This window comes from Podarcis muralis, chromosome 6 (genome assembly GCF_964188315.1).
Source record: "Podarcis muralis chromosome 6, rPodMur119.hap1.1, whole genome shotgun sequence".
Taxonomy (NCBI): domain Eukaryota; kingdom Metazoa; phylum Chordata; class Lepidosauria; order Squamata; family Lacertidae; genus Podarcis; species Podarcis muralis.
In genome coordinates, this window is record NC_135660.1 from 61783100 (window position 1) to 61801203 (window position 18104).

General features: G+C 39.5%; 1 protein-coding gene across 11 annotated transcripts in view; it reads left to right on the top strand.

Annotated features, from left to right (window-relative positions):
• Window positions 1-18104, top strand: part of KNDC1 (kinase non-catalytic C-lobe domain containing 1) — a 74200-nt gene that overhangs the window by 35811 nt on the left and 20285 nt on the right. For all 11 annotated transcript variants that reach the window (XR_013393230.1, XM_077930408.1, XM_077930407.1 and 8 more), the window contains 10 exons: window positions 1575-1689; window positions 2488-2559; window positions 2650-2711; window positions 5138-5296; window positions 5645-5722; window positions 7572-7653; window positions 7807-7969; window positions 9806-10710; window positions 12050-12194; window positions 14182-14267. Coding sequence is in view for 10 of the 11 variants with exons in the window: in XM_077930408.1 (XP_077786534.1) it covers window positions 1575-1689; window positions 2488-2559; window positions 2650-2711; window positions 5138-5296; window positions 5645-5722; window positions 7572-7653; window positions 7807-7969; window positions 9806-10710; window positions 12050-12194; window positions 14182-14267 (1867 nt within the window). In the remaining variant the exon portion in view is untranslated. The remainder of the gene's footprint in view (window positions 1-1574; window positions 1690-2487; window positions 2560-2649; window positions 2712-5137; window positions 5297-5644; window positions 5723-7571; window positions 7654-7806; window positions 7970-9805; window positions 10711-12049; window positions 12195-14181; window positions 14268-18104) is intronic.

An 18104-nucleotide genomic window follows, 5' to 3' on the forward strand; every position in this document is an offset into this window, starting at 1 on the left:
TGTTGCCGAAATCATGGTTGCTTTGCTTCTCCCCCGCTACAAACGTAATGCTGGGAATTTGGTCACATTACACCATACAATTTGGGCATTTTAGAGCACACGTGCCCCCCCCCCCCAAAAAATATCCTGGGAATTTAAATTTGTTTAGGGTGGTGCTGATTGTAGGTCTGCGATAGGTGAGCTACAGTTTCCCCTCCGAAAAATGACCATGTTCTAAATGTCCTGCATTCCAGATGTGCTCATGGAAAGAGTATCTGAAAAAATTACTCTGTGATTTGGTCTTGCAGTAAAATTGTGTTTGATGTTTTTAAACAAAGGAACAAAGCAAATGTATTTTAAAGAGAAGCGACAAGAATTGTTTCATTTAAAAAACAAACCCCTGAAATTCAGCGCTTGGTTTTGATTTATCCCTTTATAACAATTACGTTTTATGCAGCTCACCTATAAAGGGATGGTAGGTCTGAAGTGTATTGACATCTGCTTTAGAATTATAAGGATGCATAAAAGGCAAATAATTTTAACCTCAGTGGATCAGCAAAGACATGCTTATCCTCTGCTGCAATATGAGTTTGCAGTAACATGTAATTCATGTTCAGTAAACTTCTCAGTAACCCCTCTCTGATGTCTTACTGGAGAGTCAAATGCTGCTTTTTGTATAAAGAAAAGGGAATATTAATAATAGAGCAGGTCAGGGAAAAGGTAAGGCCTTCTGCTTGGCATGTTGGTTTTATAAATATAGGGGGTTTTTGTCATATGGCAGCAGTTAAAGCTAGAGCTCTTACAGTCTTGACATCTTAAGAATCCAGCAACAGAAAACACCATGCGAGATTGCTGACTTTGTAGTTTGGCTCTCGGTGCTATCAACCTGTTTCTGTGAAATATATAAGTAATACCAATCTTTTTGTTGGAGCAGTAAGTTAATATCCTGCTAACTTCGCTAGCGATGTTTCTTATATTCTGGGAATAAAAGGCTCGCCACAAAATACTTATCTTTCCGTATCATTTTTGCTTGTTTCACAGGAGAGCTCTAAGTAGTGATGAAGCTTTTAAAGTAAGATGTACAAAGCACAGCTGCCAAGGTAGATCAAGTTTTAGAGCAGGCAGGTTAGAGATGACAGATATAGCTGAAGAGGTTCTGACATGTTGCAAAGAATAGACTGGAGTTTTATTAAGGACAAAAATAGCCTATTCTCCTCTTCTGTTGTCTTTTACAAAGTTTAATTTCAATTGAATCTTATTTCAAAAGTTGAGACCTTCTTGAAATGCTGCTAGATTTGGAGAGGTTAAACAGGATACATTAGGTAGCATTTGCTAATCAATAGAGGTCCCAATTGCTGTGCAAATGGTCAGACATTTACCCTACTTTCCCTAAACACAAAGCTCTACAGTGGAACCAGTTACATTTTAAAGTTTCTCCTGGTTCTTTGTATATATCTATTAATTTCATTTTGTCTGTGGGGGAAACTTCCCTTCGTATGCCAGTGGAAAAGGAATAAAACTATGATCTTGAATCAGTGAATTTGGCTTCAGAAATACTTTTTGTCTCTTAACTGTCCTTAATATTTTGTTTTCAGTCTGTTTTTCTGAAACGTCTCTTAACACAGTATGACAAACCACTGAAAGACTATGAGCTCTGGGCTTTATGCCATGAATGCTTGCTTGCTATGGAAACCTATACAATTTATCCAGGTAGGTCTTCCTTAATCTCTTCTTTTTACACTGATTTATTTCATTATCTTGACATTAAGGACACATCTTTCTGCAAACAGGTGTCTGGGCCCTGGTGAGGAGAAGGTGGATTGGCATTTGGGAGGTACACATTGATCTGTGGTTTATAAATTATGGCCAGTGCTATGTGGCATGCCAAGAGGCGGGGGCAGCTGAGGAGAAGGTTATCTTCTGATGGTTGTGATACCACTGGGCAGTCAGACAGGGAGCAATGGCTGTTGGAAAAACCCTGGTGCCTGCTTCCCATCCTTAAGAGTTTATTGAGACAGCCAGCTGGCTCATCATCTGTTGTAAGGATATAAGTATGTAGGGTATCCCATCCCACCTGAACTTGAGAAGAAGAGATCTCCAAGTGGAAATTTGTTTCTACTCATGGGTCTCTTTGTTACGGAGGAAGTCAAAATAGGCAGATTTTGTTCTACAAGGGAAGATGGGGCAAGTCAGTGTCTTGAAGAGCATTCATTTTTGGGGAAAGGAGGTTTGTTTGTTTTTAACAAACTTTCTTCCATTATTATGTCAGAATATTATGTACTGCCTTACGATATCTTTTGTGATACTGCGAGGCCCACAATGTTTAGATGTACTTAATTGCTGCTATATTTTGTTTTGCTTTTGTCTGAACAATCCCTGTAGCACAAATCTCTGAATGACTGAAGTATAATTTATTTTAGAATATATACAATCCCACAAATGAGTTTATGAAAGCAAGACTTTGTTATTTTCTCAGCAGTCCTAATATTTATAATACCTGTTTTTCAGCATACTTGTGTTTAGACTCTGTCTTGATTAACAGTGATGGAAGTGTTCAGTTTGTTCCACCTGAAAGTGAAGGTAATTTAGCATGCTGCTAATTTTATGAATTTCTATTTATTTTTGTCACCAAGATTAAAATAGATTATTTTATTTTTTTTAATACTTTAGGCTCATATGATATGTTTTATTTGGCTCCTGAGACAGAGGAAGAGGATTATGTTTCTGAAAAGGTATGGTGACATGTTACAAATATGGCTGTTTCCTTTAAAAGTTAAATAGAAGGACCTCTTTAAAGAAAATAAAGGGCACATTTTCTGGTTTACATAGATGCTTGTGGTACCAAGATAGCTCCATCTTATACTATATTTACACAGTAGTTTCCCATGGCACCTTAGAGTATTATCTTATGCTTTAAAAATTTTTTAGGCAAACCTTTTTGCTTAGCCAATACTTTAGACTCTAGAATACTTAATGCAACTAAAAAGGTATTTAAGAGTCTTCCCCTCACCTTAAGTATCAAAACAGACTTGACATTATTCTCACAATTACTAATATATTTTTAAAAAGTAATTAGTTGCTGCAAGGGCCTTACAATCTGGATCAGAATCTCTCTCTGTGTGTATGTGTGTGTAAAGGGCAGTTTAACTTTTTGTTCCATTATGGATTGGGGATTCTTGCTGCTCCTGTTTTACTCTTTCAAAAAAATATTAATTATAATAATGCCACATCTGCTTTCTAGCTTCTAGTTCAAGCAGTACAGGTTTGGCTGTGACATTAGACTTCATTTATTGTAGCTTGAGGCAAACTCAAAACTGAAAGTGAAAGTTGTGGCACTGTACTCGAGATCTGTAAACAATAGTGCAAAGTAAAGTTTTTACATTTTAAAAACATTTCAAATTAACATCATTTTGTGGATGTTTTGAAAAAAAACGCCAAGTGGTAGCACAATATGTTGTTCTGATTAATTTTAGAGTAATTGCGTTTGGCGAATATAAAGACCAAACTAGGCTTAATGTTTGTTATGTAGTGTGGTATTTCTCAATTCATTTTTGTTAATAGTCAGCGTCTAGCACAGGCGTCAGCAAACATTTTCAGCAGGTAGCCGTCCACTGTCCCTCAGACCTTGTGGGGAGCCGGACTATATATTTTTTGGGGGGGAAATGAACGAATTCCTATGCCCCACAAATAACCAAGAGATGCATTTTAAATAAAAGGACACATTCTACTCATGTAAAAACACACGGATTCCTAGACCGTCCGTGGGCTGGATTGAGAAGGCGATTGGGCCGGATCCGGCCCCCGGGCCTTAGTTTGCCTACCCATGGTCTAGCCAGAGGAGCTGCACTGAGACCATGGCATGGGTGATGATGGTGGGCTTTTTTTAACCCTTTGAGTTTGTTGTCGCTCTAATGGGAATCAGACCTCCATTGCCAATAGCTGGCTGGAGGGTGCCTGAAACCAAAGTGGGGCAAAGGGTTAATTTCCCTGCCCTTACACTATGGTTCTGATTTGGGTCCCTTGCCCCCAGTGCCTGCTATTTGTTTAATCAAGGCACTGTGGCCACAAACTATGAGACAAAATGTGAAGTTTAGTTTGGCCCCAAGAGCATGGGTGAAATTGACTTCTGTTCTGCTATCTTAATGGCGGTTAAGCATTAATGGAACATTTTCCTATGCTGATCAGATGTTTTGTGTGCAATATATATGCATTTGTTGCGCATAAGCTTCTCATCTCAAGCTAGCGCTTTGAGTACAATATCTCCTACACCCAAATATGAACTATTGTATACAGTGGTACCTCGGGTTACAAACACTTCAGGTTACAGACTCCACTATCCTGGAAGTAGTACCTTGGGTTAATAACTTTACCTCAGGATGAGAACAGAAATTGCACGCTGGCGACGCAGCGGCAGCGGGAGGCCCCATTAGCTAAAGTGGTGCTTCAGGTTAAGAACAGTTTCAGGTTAAGAACGGACCTCTGGAAGGAATTAAGTTCTTAACCAGAGGTACCACTGTATATTGGAAAACAATGTACGACACATTGACAGGGGGGATTCATTGCTGCTGCAGATTGCTGTCTGCATTATTGTTGTGTGAACATCGCAATGAGAAAGCTTCCCTTTTCTTTTCCCTCTCCCCATATCCAGCTATGCTATTTTACAAACCTTTTCCTTTCTATTTAATTTTGTACGCTTTAATTCTTTTTGGAGGCTTTGTCTTATTCTGCTATGTTATGTCTGTTCTACACAGCATATCTAGTCAGATTTTAGATGCCTCCAAAGTCTTGAACTGCAACAGTGCTTTCTCCCTCCAGGTTGCTTTTGTGTTACTTTCAGAACTGATGATTCAGTGGTACTAACTCAGTGGTGACCAACGTGTGCTTGTGGCATGCTTTCGGTGACCATGAAGGAAGGTGCATAGTTATGCTATGCTGTGCCCTGACTTCAGGTATGCCTGGGGTTGGCTCAGTTGCCTGTGCCGATGCCGGAAGGAATGTCGGCACAGCCATTTGTAGATTGTGCTTTTAGTGAATACCCATCCTTGCGCTGGAGACCTGAAATTGGCTGCTTTAAGTATATGTATTTAAGAGCAGGGTTCAATCTGAGTGGGAGTCGTCCAGTGACTTGGTTGCCTATTCACTGTGCCATTTCCAACAGGTCTGTATTTACTGTATTGCTGCAATTTTGTGGAGAGCTGCAAAACATAATTTCCCACCTGATCACAAAATAGTGTTGCCAAGGAAACTGAAGAATTTTCTTCTGGATATGGCTAGACGAAAGTCAGAAGACAGGCCTTCTCTGGCAGATGCAATTAAGGTGATTTAAATTAAGCAATTTCTTTTTTTCCAAAAATTGCAAAAATGTATTTTATTCCTGCAAATTATTCTGGTACCGAAGATAACTTACTTTCTTTTTCTTTTTCTTTTTGGTAACAACTCTAAATTAAGGAGTTGATAACTGTACTCGGTTTCATTCCTTAGTGGCTCCATTGAGAACCAAGGTGTGGCGTTTTGTTGTTGTTTAAAAACAATATTGAAATATAGCAACTTCAGATTAGTTGTGATAAAATAATACTCCTAAATTTAAAATTATTTGCAAAATTATTTCTAATTTTTGCACCTATCCTCTGTCTAATACTAAACACTTCAAAATGCTGTTTTCTAGACATGTGATAGCTATCTTCTTGAACAAAGAATAAGCAGCAAGAAGGTTCTGGCATGTTTAACCAGATCTGCCTTTCAGGTATGAGTGTTTACCTTCATGTGTTCAGAAATAAATAAATAAATGAGAATTCCCACGAAGCTTCTTAGAACTAGATTTGGCTCCATGAAACTCTTCTGTCACCTCCCATTTCTGCACTCTGTAACTAGCTTTAAATATCAATTATCCAATGCCTTGGTTAAATAGAATTAACATAACAGATCAATGTAATTAAGATTTCTTTTTAACTCCATATGTAAATGTGTAAACCTTCTCTCATGTTTATGTAAACTGCTCCTGAATCCTAACAACCACATCTACAATAACAACACTCCATAGAAGCACTAGCGTTGGCTGTTCAAAAACCATTAAAGATGTGCCATATCTCAAATATCTTGGAGCACATCTCCTCCATTGTCCACGGAACTCTTGCTTAATTAAAGACAAGTTAAGATTTCTGTCAGCATTGTACATTTTGCTACAATATCTGGGGCTGCTTTACATGTGTTACAGAATCCTGCCTGCTTTATATACTGGGAGTAGCTCTTCTGCAAACTGGCCTACCTCCCAATTGGAAAAGTTTCATCAGCTAGTAATTTTCAAACCAGTCCTGTTGGGGCGTGACTTGGTCCAATTAGAAATTTTTATGTTGGGTGGCCCTCCACTATTATTTCCACTGCTCCCACATCAACATGGAATGCTGTCATATTTTAACATTTTCTCTGTTTTGTGTTGTGTTTCTATACAAAGAATAGAATCTAATCAAAGCAAACACAACTCTGTATATAATGAATGTATAATATGCACTGAATGTCCCAATGCAATTGGTATTGTGACTCAAAATAATATAATATTATAATAATACCAATACAGAATTGTGTTTGTTTTGATGTGTTTCTAAAACAAGCCTGGATGAGAATAGCTTATGTCCTCTGAGTAGCTCTTGCGCTGCATTCCTTCAAAGCTCTTTCTACTGTCTAGTCTTTCCTGGCCTTGTATTATGCTGGAATCTATACTGTACTTTTTGGAAGCTGACAGTTTCAAACTGTATGAGTCAAACTGTATGAGGTCAGCATTGGCTTCTAGTGTTCAAGCTCCATTAATTAAAAACCCAGGAGCCACATAACGCTATGCTTGGCTCAGATAAGGGTATTTTTTAGAGCAGAAAGAGAGTTTGGTATACCAGGCTAGTGGCTCTCCTGATTAAAGAACTTGTTCTACAAAAATGGCAAGAATGTGTGGGAAAGAGGTGCCTGGAAAGACAGCACCCTCCCTCTTTGCTTTTCTTGCTTGTTGCTATGGCAGCAGAATTGGAGCATGCTGGAATATGACCAAGAGATGCTTAGCCTTCTATATGATAAGTACCCTCAGTGGTTTTAGGGTAGCCTTGGACTTTGACAACGGCCATTTTGTCTGCCAGTTGACTCAAATGACCAAGGAGTGTACTAGGGACCTACAATTGCTTATTCGACTTCTCCACAACCTCCCAGTGCATTTGGGAAATTAAATGCCGCATTCCACACGTCCTTTTATTTCTGGTGCATTTGTTTTTGGGAGTGGGGGGGATTCAAACCTGGTGATGCATTCCTTCCAGGGAATATGTGCAGAAAATGTAGCTATTATTAATCCAGAGCAAGTTTCAACAATATTTCACAATAGGAAGGAACAATTATGGCTGGTCTAGAAATATAAACGACATTGGGCTCAAGGACTTCGCTCTATGCTTTTATTCTTTTGACTCCTTTGAAATTGGAAGTATTAAGTGTGTTGAGCCCTCAGGAAAGAGCAGACGAAAGCTTGAGCAAATAAATGTTTGTCTTTATCACTGTGTGCTTTAAAAGACAATTTATAATGCATTTGTGTTTTTTGCTTTTTACTCTTTGGCTGTTAGGCTTTCAAAGAAGCGGATTCTTTTAATGATAGCATGCCTTTTGATTTACAAAGTGAGAGAAGTTCAGTGGATGAAAACTTAGGTGAGTGTACCTGTAGGCATTCCTGCATTTTTATTTTGGGAAGACGCCATTTCCAGTCATGTTGGAAATATTTTTCTTATGTAAGCAATTGTACATCCTGCCTTTATGCTAAATGCATACTTTTGTCTTTGTCTTCACCTTCTGCATATTCAGGATTTTTACCTATGAGCAATGAAAGCAAACTGATAGCAGTGAAAGGACCAGTCCCCTGCCAGCCTTCTTTGAACAGAGAAAGTACCATGTTGCCAAGTGCTTTCACTTCTACAGCAACCCATTTCAAGCCAATTATTCTACATCAAAACATTGATATTAAAAAGTAAGTGTGTTGGTGTAATGTCCAGAAAGTAATATGCTGTATTTGATGTGATGCAAAATGAGATTTTAGTATTGTTTTAATATTCTTCCTTCTTTTGACTGAGATGAAGCCATTTTGGCTTGGTTTGGTGTTCTGAACATCATTTTTCAGCAAGGCGCCATGTAGATTTCCTGCTTTTTCTAGTATAATAAGAGCATAAGGATTACTAGATCAGACCAAGAATCATTCAGATTGCCCACGGAGGCAAGTCAGATGTCCATCCTTGGCATCTGCAATAGCTGTGGTACCGTCATATGGAATTTCCATTTTGCTAACGTGTCTTTGAGGCTATACTTGGTCGGAAGAGGAATTTCATTTCATTTTAATGCCATAAATTGAAACAGTGCCTTATTTATAGGAAAAATACCACACCAGTGGTTTTGACATCAGATGCAAAGCGCAGGCAATTTAGGGTGCTAGACCTTTAAATATCCCAGTATTAAACACTCACAATGTGATTCCCACACTTCTATCCCCTCTCAGTGAAAAGACCACAAACTTAAGTAAGTTTAAATATTTTACTTACAGCAATCATAGGTCACTCATGCATCATTCAGTGCTGTAGCAGAAACAACACAGGTGAAAACTTGCTGAGTACAAAAATACAAAAGATGGTTTTCAAAATTGGTTTCTGGAGCTTGGGAGTTCCAGCCTCATGCCTCTGGTCAGTTACATGGTTCGAACAGGAGGGGTGTGGAAACAGGAAACAACCCTTAATCCTCCCTCCCTGAAGATGAGGGAGCATGACCTAGCCGAGTCTTCTCTAGCAATTTACAGCTCTGTGGTCCTTAACCACTCCATTTACTAACTAGCATAGACATGCCTTGTTAGGTTTGACTGCAAAATCTCCCACAGGTATAATTTTAAGAATTATTTGCAGTAGAATTATTACTCCCACCCTTCCCCCAGTACTCTTATAGTGGGCCATTTCTACTACAAAAGAAAAACCTCCTTTCATTGTTTTGGCTGTTTCTAACTCTTCAGACTCAAACAGTGATTTTTATTTTGCTTAATGTATGAGAAGTAATGTACCTTGTTGATATCACCTTGAAACAATTTTCTCTTACATCTGTATTAAAAAGGAAAGCAGCATTTCATCTTAACTGCCATGCCTAATAGCTATTGATGCACCTATTAAGAGTCATTGAGGCTGGTATCCATCATTACATTTTGGTAATTAATTGTAAGATTATTCATTCTGTGAGGGGAAAAAATATTTTATATGTTCTAAGCCTACTACCAATAAAATTAATTGAATTAGCTTGATTGTTATATTGGGAAAGAAACATTGTTCTGTCTCTCCATGCAAATTAAAATTCTACAAACCTCTGTTATGTCTTTTCTTAGCCATATATAGGGCAAATAACAACAAAAATTAAACAGGAATTAGGGAGGGGATTCAGAGTAGATACGTTCAGCATTGTCACTGAAACACAGAAACAGTTACAGTGGTACCTCTGGTTGCGAACGGGATCCGTTCTGGAAGCCCGTTCGCAACATGAAAAGAATGCAACCTGCAGCGGCATGTCTGCGCACACGTGGGTTGCTATTCGCCGCTTCTGCGTATGCGCATGACGTCATTTTGCACTTCTGTGCAAGTAAGTAACCCTTTCTGGTACTTCCGGGTCGCCACGGGACGTAACCTGAAAGAACGTAACATGAAGTGGACGTAACATGAGGTATGACTGTATTAAGAAGACTTCGGTGTGGAAGGTAAGAGTACAGCAGATTGTGGATGGGTCAATGTGATGTGTCAAATTCCTGCAACTGTTTTGCATAAAGTATCTTGTTTTTCAGAGGTACTGCTGCATCCTCAGTGATACAATGTGGAATGACTATGGAAAGTGGTGTGCCTGTGGATTTTAAAAATTCAATACGTTTAAATATTGATTCTGAAAGCAAGATGGATGAGGACTCTGATTTGCCAGCAGTCTGTGTTACTACATCTGGTATTCTGGAGCAGGATAAACAAGGATTGGAAGCCTCACTTCCGACTGGTGCAGAGGAGCCAAAAACAAACAGTGCTAGCTCAGGCATGGCAAAATTACCCTTATTCTCTGAAACCTCATGTCCTTCTCAAGGGAAGCGTCCTTCCTCAAGCGATCCTAACTGCACCGTGTCTTCTAGTATGGCTTTTATAAACAATTTCCTTTTGAAGCAGGACCCAGTCACAAGGGTGTTAACCCTCGTACCAGTCCAGATTGCTATATCAGAGCAAATACCGAATAAGCCTCTTCATTCAAAAACAGCTTACAGTTGTTGTCCCAGCTTACACGTCCTCCTTTCGGATTCTATAGTGAACTATGATGTTGACAAAGCATTGCAAAGCGCTTCACCCACGAACCATCTGAGGAATTGCGAGACTAGTAACGCACGGCATGAATGTCTGGACATGAAACTGAAGATTAATAGTTCACCCCTAACTACAGTTAACAAAGAGCCTGAAACCAGGTATCCTGAAAAGAATCTGTCCCTAACGTTTTGTGAGGAATGCAATACAGATGCAAGGAATAATGACCCTTTATCAAATCACTCGCCGGAAGCCTCTGGGGAATCAAGTCCTCCTTGTTCACTGAACCTGGAAACCTCTCTCCATAATAATGGGATAAACGAAAATTTCTTGAAGAAAGTGGTGCATCTTATCCAAGAAGAGTTTGCATCTGGTACTCATCTGATGAATACAGTTGAAGCTCTGGCCATAGGTAGGCATTTAATACTTGGAATCACATCATAGATGCAAAAATATATTCTAGACCATGCTCAAATAGAGATTCTGGTGGCTTTGTGCAAGGCATGGTCTTGATGGTTATTTTTAATTAAAGTTGGCATGTGCAGATCCCAAGAGTTCTCCTGTACCATTGAAAGTGGTTTTTGTTTTTAATATGACCTGAATAGTTCCAGTGGTTCTGATTTCTTCCTTCATCTGATTTCATCTGTGTAAAGGGGAAAGCCTATTCTAGATAAGAATGTCTGTTTTTGAAGCTCTTGTTTTATTTATATACATTTGTATCCTGCCCTTCCTTCAAGGAACTTAAGAAGATGATGATGATGATGATGATGATGATACCCCACCCATCTGGCTGGGTTTCCCCAGCCACTCTGGGCAGCTTCCAACAAAAGATTAAAAACACATTAAAACATCAGTCATTAAAACCTTCAGATGTCTTCTAAACGTCAGATAGTTCTTTGATGGGAGGGCATTCCACAGGGTGGGCGCCACTACCGAGAAGGCCCTCTGCCTGGTTCCCTGTAACTTCGCTTCTTGCAGTGAGTGAACTGCCAGAAGGCCCTCGGAGCTGGACATCAGTGGAGACGCTCCTTCAGGTATACTGATGGGGGTGGAGACGCTCCTTCAGGTATATTGGGCCGCGGCTATTTAGGGCTTTAAAGGTCAGCACCAACACTTTGAATTTTGCTCAGATACATACTGGGAGCCAATGCAGGTCTTTCAATACAGGTGTTACATGATTTTATTATCCCAACAACCTTGTAAGGTAGGTTAGGCTGAGACATGGTAAGTGGTCCCAGGGTCACTTACCATGAGATGGGTCTTTGAGCTTGTCCCCTCCTTAAAATATGTTCACAAAATGTTACAGGCATGCAGAAGAGAATAGATCACATAACCAGTAATGTAGCCAGTCGGTTGCTGCGATAATTGGTGCAGCCATTCATATGTGATACTTCACACTGCAATAGGCATACTAATTTGGGTGAACTATATTTTCCCAGTGACAGATTGTTTACTTAGCCCTATACCTTAATTAGTTGGGGTATTTTTCCCCCATATTTCATTTTAAATCAAAATTCAAGTGCTTTGGACATTCCCTTGATCAAAGGAACAGTAACTTGTTATTTATTCAATTTCTTATCTTCTCTTCACCATGAGTCCTAGAGTGGGTTGCAACCATTTAAAAATACAATATTAAAATCAGTTAAAACTTGCCCAACAAAGCTTCACAAAACATACTGATAACCACGTAAGAGATTTGCTGTCTCCCCCTTCCCGATTTAATTCTCATTTTTTAAAATGTCTTGAACCAGGTAAATATATTTACAGCTTAAAGGATCTCAAATATAAAACTTTCTGTAATGCAATCTCCGAAAAATTTTGCGATGTTTTCTGGGAAGAAAAACTACTAGCAAAACTGTATGATGCAGCAAATGGTAAAACTGTTATATTTGCAAGGTAAGTGACTCTTCTGTTATCTGTTAGAATATGTGTTGGCATTTGTTCTCTGGCGTGACATCTAAATGAGGCACTGGAACTAGAACTTCTTCATTGATCTAATGGTTGAGGAAGCTGAGTATGTTTAGCCTGGGACAGAGGAAACTGAGAGGAGATGTCACAAGGAAGATGGACCAAGCTTGGTTTCTGCTGCTCTGAAGGGTAGGACTTGAACCAATGGATTCAAGTTTCCAGAAAGGCGATTCCAATTAATCAAGAAGAACTTTCTGTCTGACAGTGGAACAGGGGGTGGTGGGTGGGCTCTCCTTTCTTGGAGGTTTTTAAGCAAATGTTGGCTGGCCATCTGTCATGGATGATTTAGTTGACATTCCTACATTTCAGGGGGTTGGACTAGATGATTCTCGCAGCGCCTTTCAACTCTACAGTTCTGTGATTCTATGAACTTCCTTGCCTTTTGACATTGACTCCTAAACTCCCATTCCTGGGTTGGATCATGACGTTTTATCTAATTATTAAGTCAGGGAAACTTAACCAAGTGGGAAATGCATTTTTAAAAAGGAAAGGATTTTAGCATTTAAGAATTATGCAGGAGCTTGAATTGGCTGGTATATCTGTATGGACATAAACATGACTGTGCTGATGTAAAAATGAATAAACCCATCAGAGGCTATAAACCACTCAGAAGTTGTGACTGCAAGCTGCCATGCAATCAAGATGGAATCCCTCGTTCACACTATGCAGTTTGTTCTCTAGAGCTTGGTTATAGTGTATCTAACGTTAAAACTTCATTAAGAGTATAATGAAGATATTTCTTAATTTCGGTGTTGAGTGCAAAAAGAAAAAGATGACGACTCAAAACATATGGTTGGCATTTCATAAGTTTATATCATGAATGCCTCTAGTTTTGCTTAATGTTTCTCATGACTAAGTTATTACATAGGAGGCTTTAATGAAGACCAACAATATACTGGTGTCTATTCCCTGTTGAAGGGACGCGGGTGGCGCTGTGGGTAAGACCTCAGTGCCTAGGACTTGCTGATCGCATGGTCGGCAGTTCGAATCCCTGCGGCGGGGTGAGCTCCCGTCTTTCGGTCCCAGCTCCTGCCCACCTAGCAGTTCGAAAGCACCCCTAAGTGCAAGTAGATAAATAGGGACCGCTGTATAGTGGGAAGGTAAACGGCGTTTCCGTGCGCTGCGCTGGTGCAGGCTCGCCAGTTGCAGCTTCGTCACGCTGGCCACGTGACCCGGAAGTGTCTTCGGACGGCGCCAGCTCACGGCCTCTAGAGCGAGATGAGCACGCAACCCTAGAGTCGAACACGACTGGCCTGTACGGGCAGGGGTACCTTTACCTTTACCTTTATTCCCTGTTGGCAATGTTTCGGAAAATGGCTTTTTGTAGAAAAGAGAGAAATGTGTGTGTGTTGGGGTGGTGTTAATACAGTTTCTAAAAGAAGTATTTTCACATTTTTATCAGGTATTACTGTGTTCAGAACATCTTTTATAGACATAACTGAAAATGTGTTGTGGATTGACTATTGAGGAGAAAGCTAGGAATGTCTCTGGAATTTATATTGCATGCTTCTTTGGGTGAAAGAAAGAACAACAGAGGAAATTTCACAACCACTGTACCTTGTCCAATGTCATTGTATACTAGTGGAGTGGTTTTCAAACCTTCTGTTTTATGGAAACTCTGCACATCGACCTGTCTGCCAGACTTTTGTTTAATTTTTGTTTTTATTATTATGGTACATTGCAGAAGACTCTGCGGCCTGGTCCAAAACAATTCACATGGAGTGCTAGTTTATGTCTCTGAGGTCTTGTTTCCTTTACTTTTGTTGTGTGCTGCATAACAAGAAAACCTGAATGAAATTGTTTTTAAAAGTTTCAGGCCCTTTGAACCTCATATTTGAGCTTTTCTCCCTAACAAATCTTTCCTGCATGTCTCTGTGTATTCAACTATCTCACCACCCCATCTCTCTATTTACAGCATGAATGAAACAAAATACTGTGGCAACACATTTCAGAGCCAAAATAAACCTAAGAATCTTGGGGACACCAGTGAAGAAACAAATGGTAAGGAAAGACCACAGCTTGTGATGATGGTCACAGCTTGTGATGATGATAATGAGACCAGAAAGTGTTAGAAGATATTAATTCAGTTGCTGAAGATATTAATTCAATTGCCAGTGGGATAGCCATGTTGGCTCCTTGCAGCAAAAAGCAACGAAGCATCATGTGGCATGTTAAAGACTAACAAATGTATTATGGCATAAGCTTCGGTGGATTACACTCCACTCCATCAGATGCATACATACCCCGAATTACAAGTATACATACACACATGGATGGCAGGGGGTGGGGAAATTGTAAATAGTGAGGTCAGAGGGAAATTATATACGGAAAAGTGCAGAGTGGTAATTGCCTAATTCACAGTGATAATTCACAAAACAGTTGTTGATATCACATATTGTGGAACCAATTAACATATGTAATATGCTAAAAAGAGTTTGTCTAGGTTCAGTTCACAAATGACCGCATTTGAACCTCTTGATGTAGTCTAATTAAGCAGTTTTATGTTGCAGACTTTCTTTGAAGTTGTTTTGTTCCAAGATGCTCACTTTCATAGTGTCCATAGTGGTTAAAATGCTGCCTGCTCCATCCAGCTTTTTAATGTTGTGGTTTATGATGTCAGATTTATGTGCATTTATTTTTTACATAGAGACTGACCTGTTTGTCTTATATAGAAAGGCAATGTTGACAGAGGATGGCACAGATCACATTGGAAGGTGCACAGGAGAATAAACTCTTTCTAATAGCTGTCCCTTCCACTCATAGAGTTTCGGTGTTGGGGACCCTATCTGTAGCAAAGCATTTATGTGTTTTCCACAAGGACAGGCTCGTCCCCTCCTTTCTACCCAAAGTTCTGTTGAGATTCCATGTTCAGCAAGAGTTGGTGTCCCCTACGTTTTGTCCCAACCCTGCTCACCCATTGGAAAAGGCCTGGCACTCATTAGATGTGAGGTGTGCACCCAAGGACTAAAGCATGTAGATTAACTGATTTCTTATTTATTTCCTTTCACCACACTTCCTTGGGCAAAATGGTTAGCTCCTTCACCTTATCTAGGTGGCTTAAAGCTTGTATTGTGGTGGAATATGGAGCTTTGAAGCTTTTCCAACCATCTTCTTTGATGAATCAAAGATGGTTCATCAACCATCTTTACAGCTCATCCTACTAGAGTGGCAGCCACTTTGGCAGCTTTCTTTGCTAACAACCCTTTGATTGATATCTGTTGGGCAGCCAGTTGGCTGTCCCTAGCTACATTCACAAGGGGAAGTCATAAGATGGAGCTTATGCCTCAGCAGAGGCTGCTTTTGGCTGTATGGTCTTGCACCAAGTCCTTCTGGCCTTACTCTCCATTGCAGCTGGGATCCACCCTAATTGGGTTTGCTGTGTGGAACATCCCTTTTTTTTTTTAAATATTTTTTATTGCTTTGTTTTCCAGGGTCAAAGTACAACATTAATACATCGTCAATAACACAACAAAAGCTTTTTTTTTTACAAAGTAAATAAACAAGAAAAAAATAATTCACTTTTTCAAATCTTTTTTCGACATCAACTGGACTTCCCCACATCCTCCATCCCTGCATTCTTTACAATAAAAATCAACAGCAAATTAAAACCTTGTTTCATGTGTTTTTGTATTTTCATCTAATTATTTACTCTAAAAGTTAAGCTTTTCTCAGTCGTAACTTAGTTTCAATCATTTCCAAATCTCAATACTGAAGCATGTTTTTCTCAAGACTTAGCAAATTCTCAACATTCATATAACTTAAAATGTTTTTGTAAGTAGTCCTTAAATTTTTTCCAGTCCTCTTCCACTGCCTCTTCTCCCTGGTCTCGGATTCTGCCGGTCATTTCAGCCAATTCCATGTAGTCCATCAGTTGCGTGTGCCATTCTTCCAGTGTGGGTAACTCCTGTGCCTTCCAGTATTTGGCTATAAGAATTCTTGCTGCTGTAGTTGCATATAAAAAGAAAGTTCTATCTTTCTTTAGCACTCTCTGGCCCACAATGCCCAGGAGGAAGGCTTCTGGTTTCTTATGAAAGGTATACTTAAATACCTTTTTCAACTCGTTATAAATCATTTCCCAAAAAGCCTTCACCCTCGGGCATGTCCACCAGAGGTGAAAGAATGTTCCTTCAGCCTCCTTACATTTCCAACATTTATTATCAGACAAATGATATATCTTTGCAAGTTTGACTGGGGTCATGTACCACCTGTACATCATTTTCATAATGTTTTCTTTTAAGGCACTACATGCCGTAAATTTCATACCGGTGGTCCATAACCTTTCCCAGTCTTCAAACATAATGTTGTATCCAATATCTTGTGCCCATTTTATCATGGCTGATTTAACTGTCTCATCTTGAGTATTCCATTTAAGCAACAAGTTATACATTCTTGAAAGCACTTTCGTCTTAGGTTCAAGTAGTTCTGACTCTAATTTTGATTTTTCCACCTGGAAACCAATTTTTTTGTCCTTTTTAAAGATCTCTAAAATTTGGGCGTAATGAAACCAGTCTCGCACCTTTCCTTTCAATTTTTCAAAGCTCTGCAACCTCCAAGTGTCCCCTACTTTTTCTATTATTTCACAGTATTTTGCCCAGCCACCCCCCATATTAAGTATTTTTGTGGCCTTAGCCTCCATTGGTGACAGCCACCTCGGAGTCTTGTTTTCAAGTAAGTCCTTGTATTTAGTCCAGACAGTAAACAAAGATTTCCTGACAATATGGTTTTTAAATAACTTATGAGACTTTACCTTGTCGTACCACAAATATGCATGCCATCCAAAAGCATTGTTGAACCCTTCCAGATCTAGGACATCAGTGTTTTCTAGCAAAAACCAATCTTTCATCCAGCAGAGGGATGCAGCTTCATAGTACAACCTTAAGTCCGGCAGGGCAAATCCCCCTCTTTCCTTCGCATCTGTTAATATTTTAAATTTTATTCGGGGCTTTTTGCCCTGCCAGACAAACTTCATAATGTCCCTCTGCCACTTTCCAAAACACTCCACCCTGTCCACGATCTGCAGGGCCTGAAACAGAAACAGCATTCTTGGCAATACATTCATCTTAACTGCTGCAATTCTTCCCAACAAGGAAAGTTTCAGTCTTGACCAAATTTCTAAGTCCTTTTTGATTTCAGACCAACATTTTTCATAATTATCTTTAAACAAGTTCAAATTTTTCCCAGTCAAATTAACCCCCAGGTATTTCACTTTTTTAACCACATTTAGCTCCGTTTCCTTCTGAAACCCCTCTATTTCTAAAGGTGTCAAGTTTTTCACCAAAACCTTAGTTTTTTGTTTATTTAACTTGAATCCCGCCACCCGACCAAACTCAGAAATTAGTTCTAAAGCTCTTTTTGTACTGGGTTCTGGCTCCTGTAATGTCAAAACCAAATCATCTGCTGTGTGGAACATCCCAACCCAATAATCCAGCAACACCCTCCTGAATCGTATAGTATAGTTGGTACTTACCTGAACAGTAGATTTAGGAGGGTTCACTGGGCTATTAGGACTTCGTCCTAGTGGGGACTGCAATGGTCTGTAAGTTTGTGTTGGAATGTTCACAAGTCCCCCACCCCACCCTTACTGGGACGCGAGTTTTCTGTTATTTTATTTACCCTTATTGTGTTGACTCCATTGATTGTCGATCTTGGAGGGTCTGTAAAACTGATCGGCAGCTGATCACTTCCTGGAAGAGTTTTCTTTTCCTGCATCATCATCAAGGCATATCCTAAGACCAACCTGATAGCCCAATGACTCCTCCAAAATCTACCATTCAGATTAGTACCAACTGTACTTTCTTAATGAGAGCTAAAAATAGGGGACTGTAGAAGAATGGTATT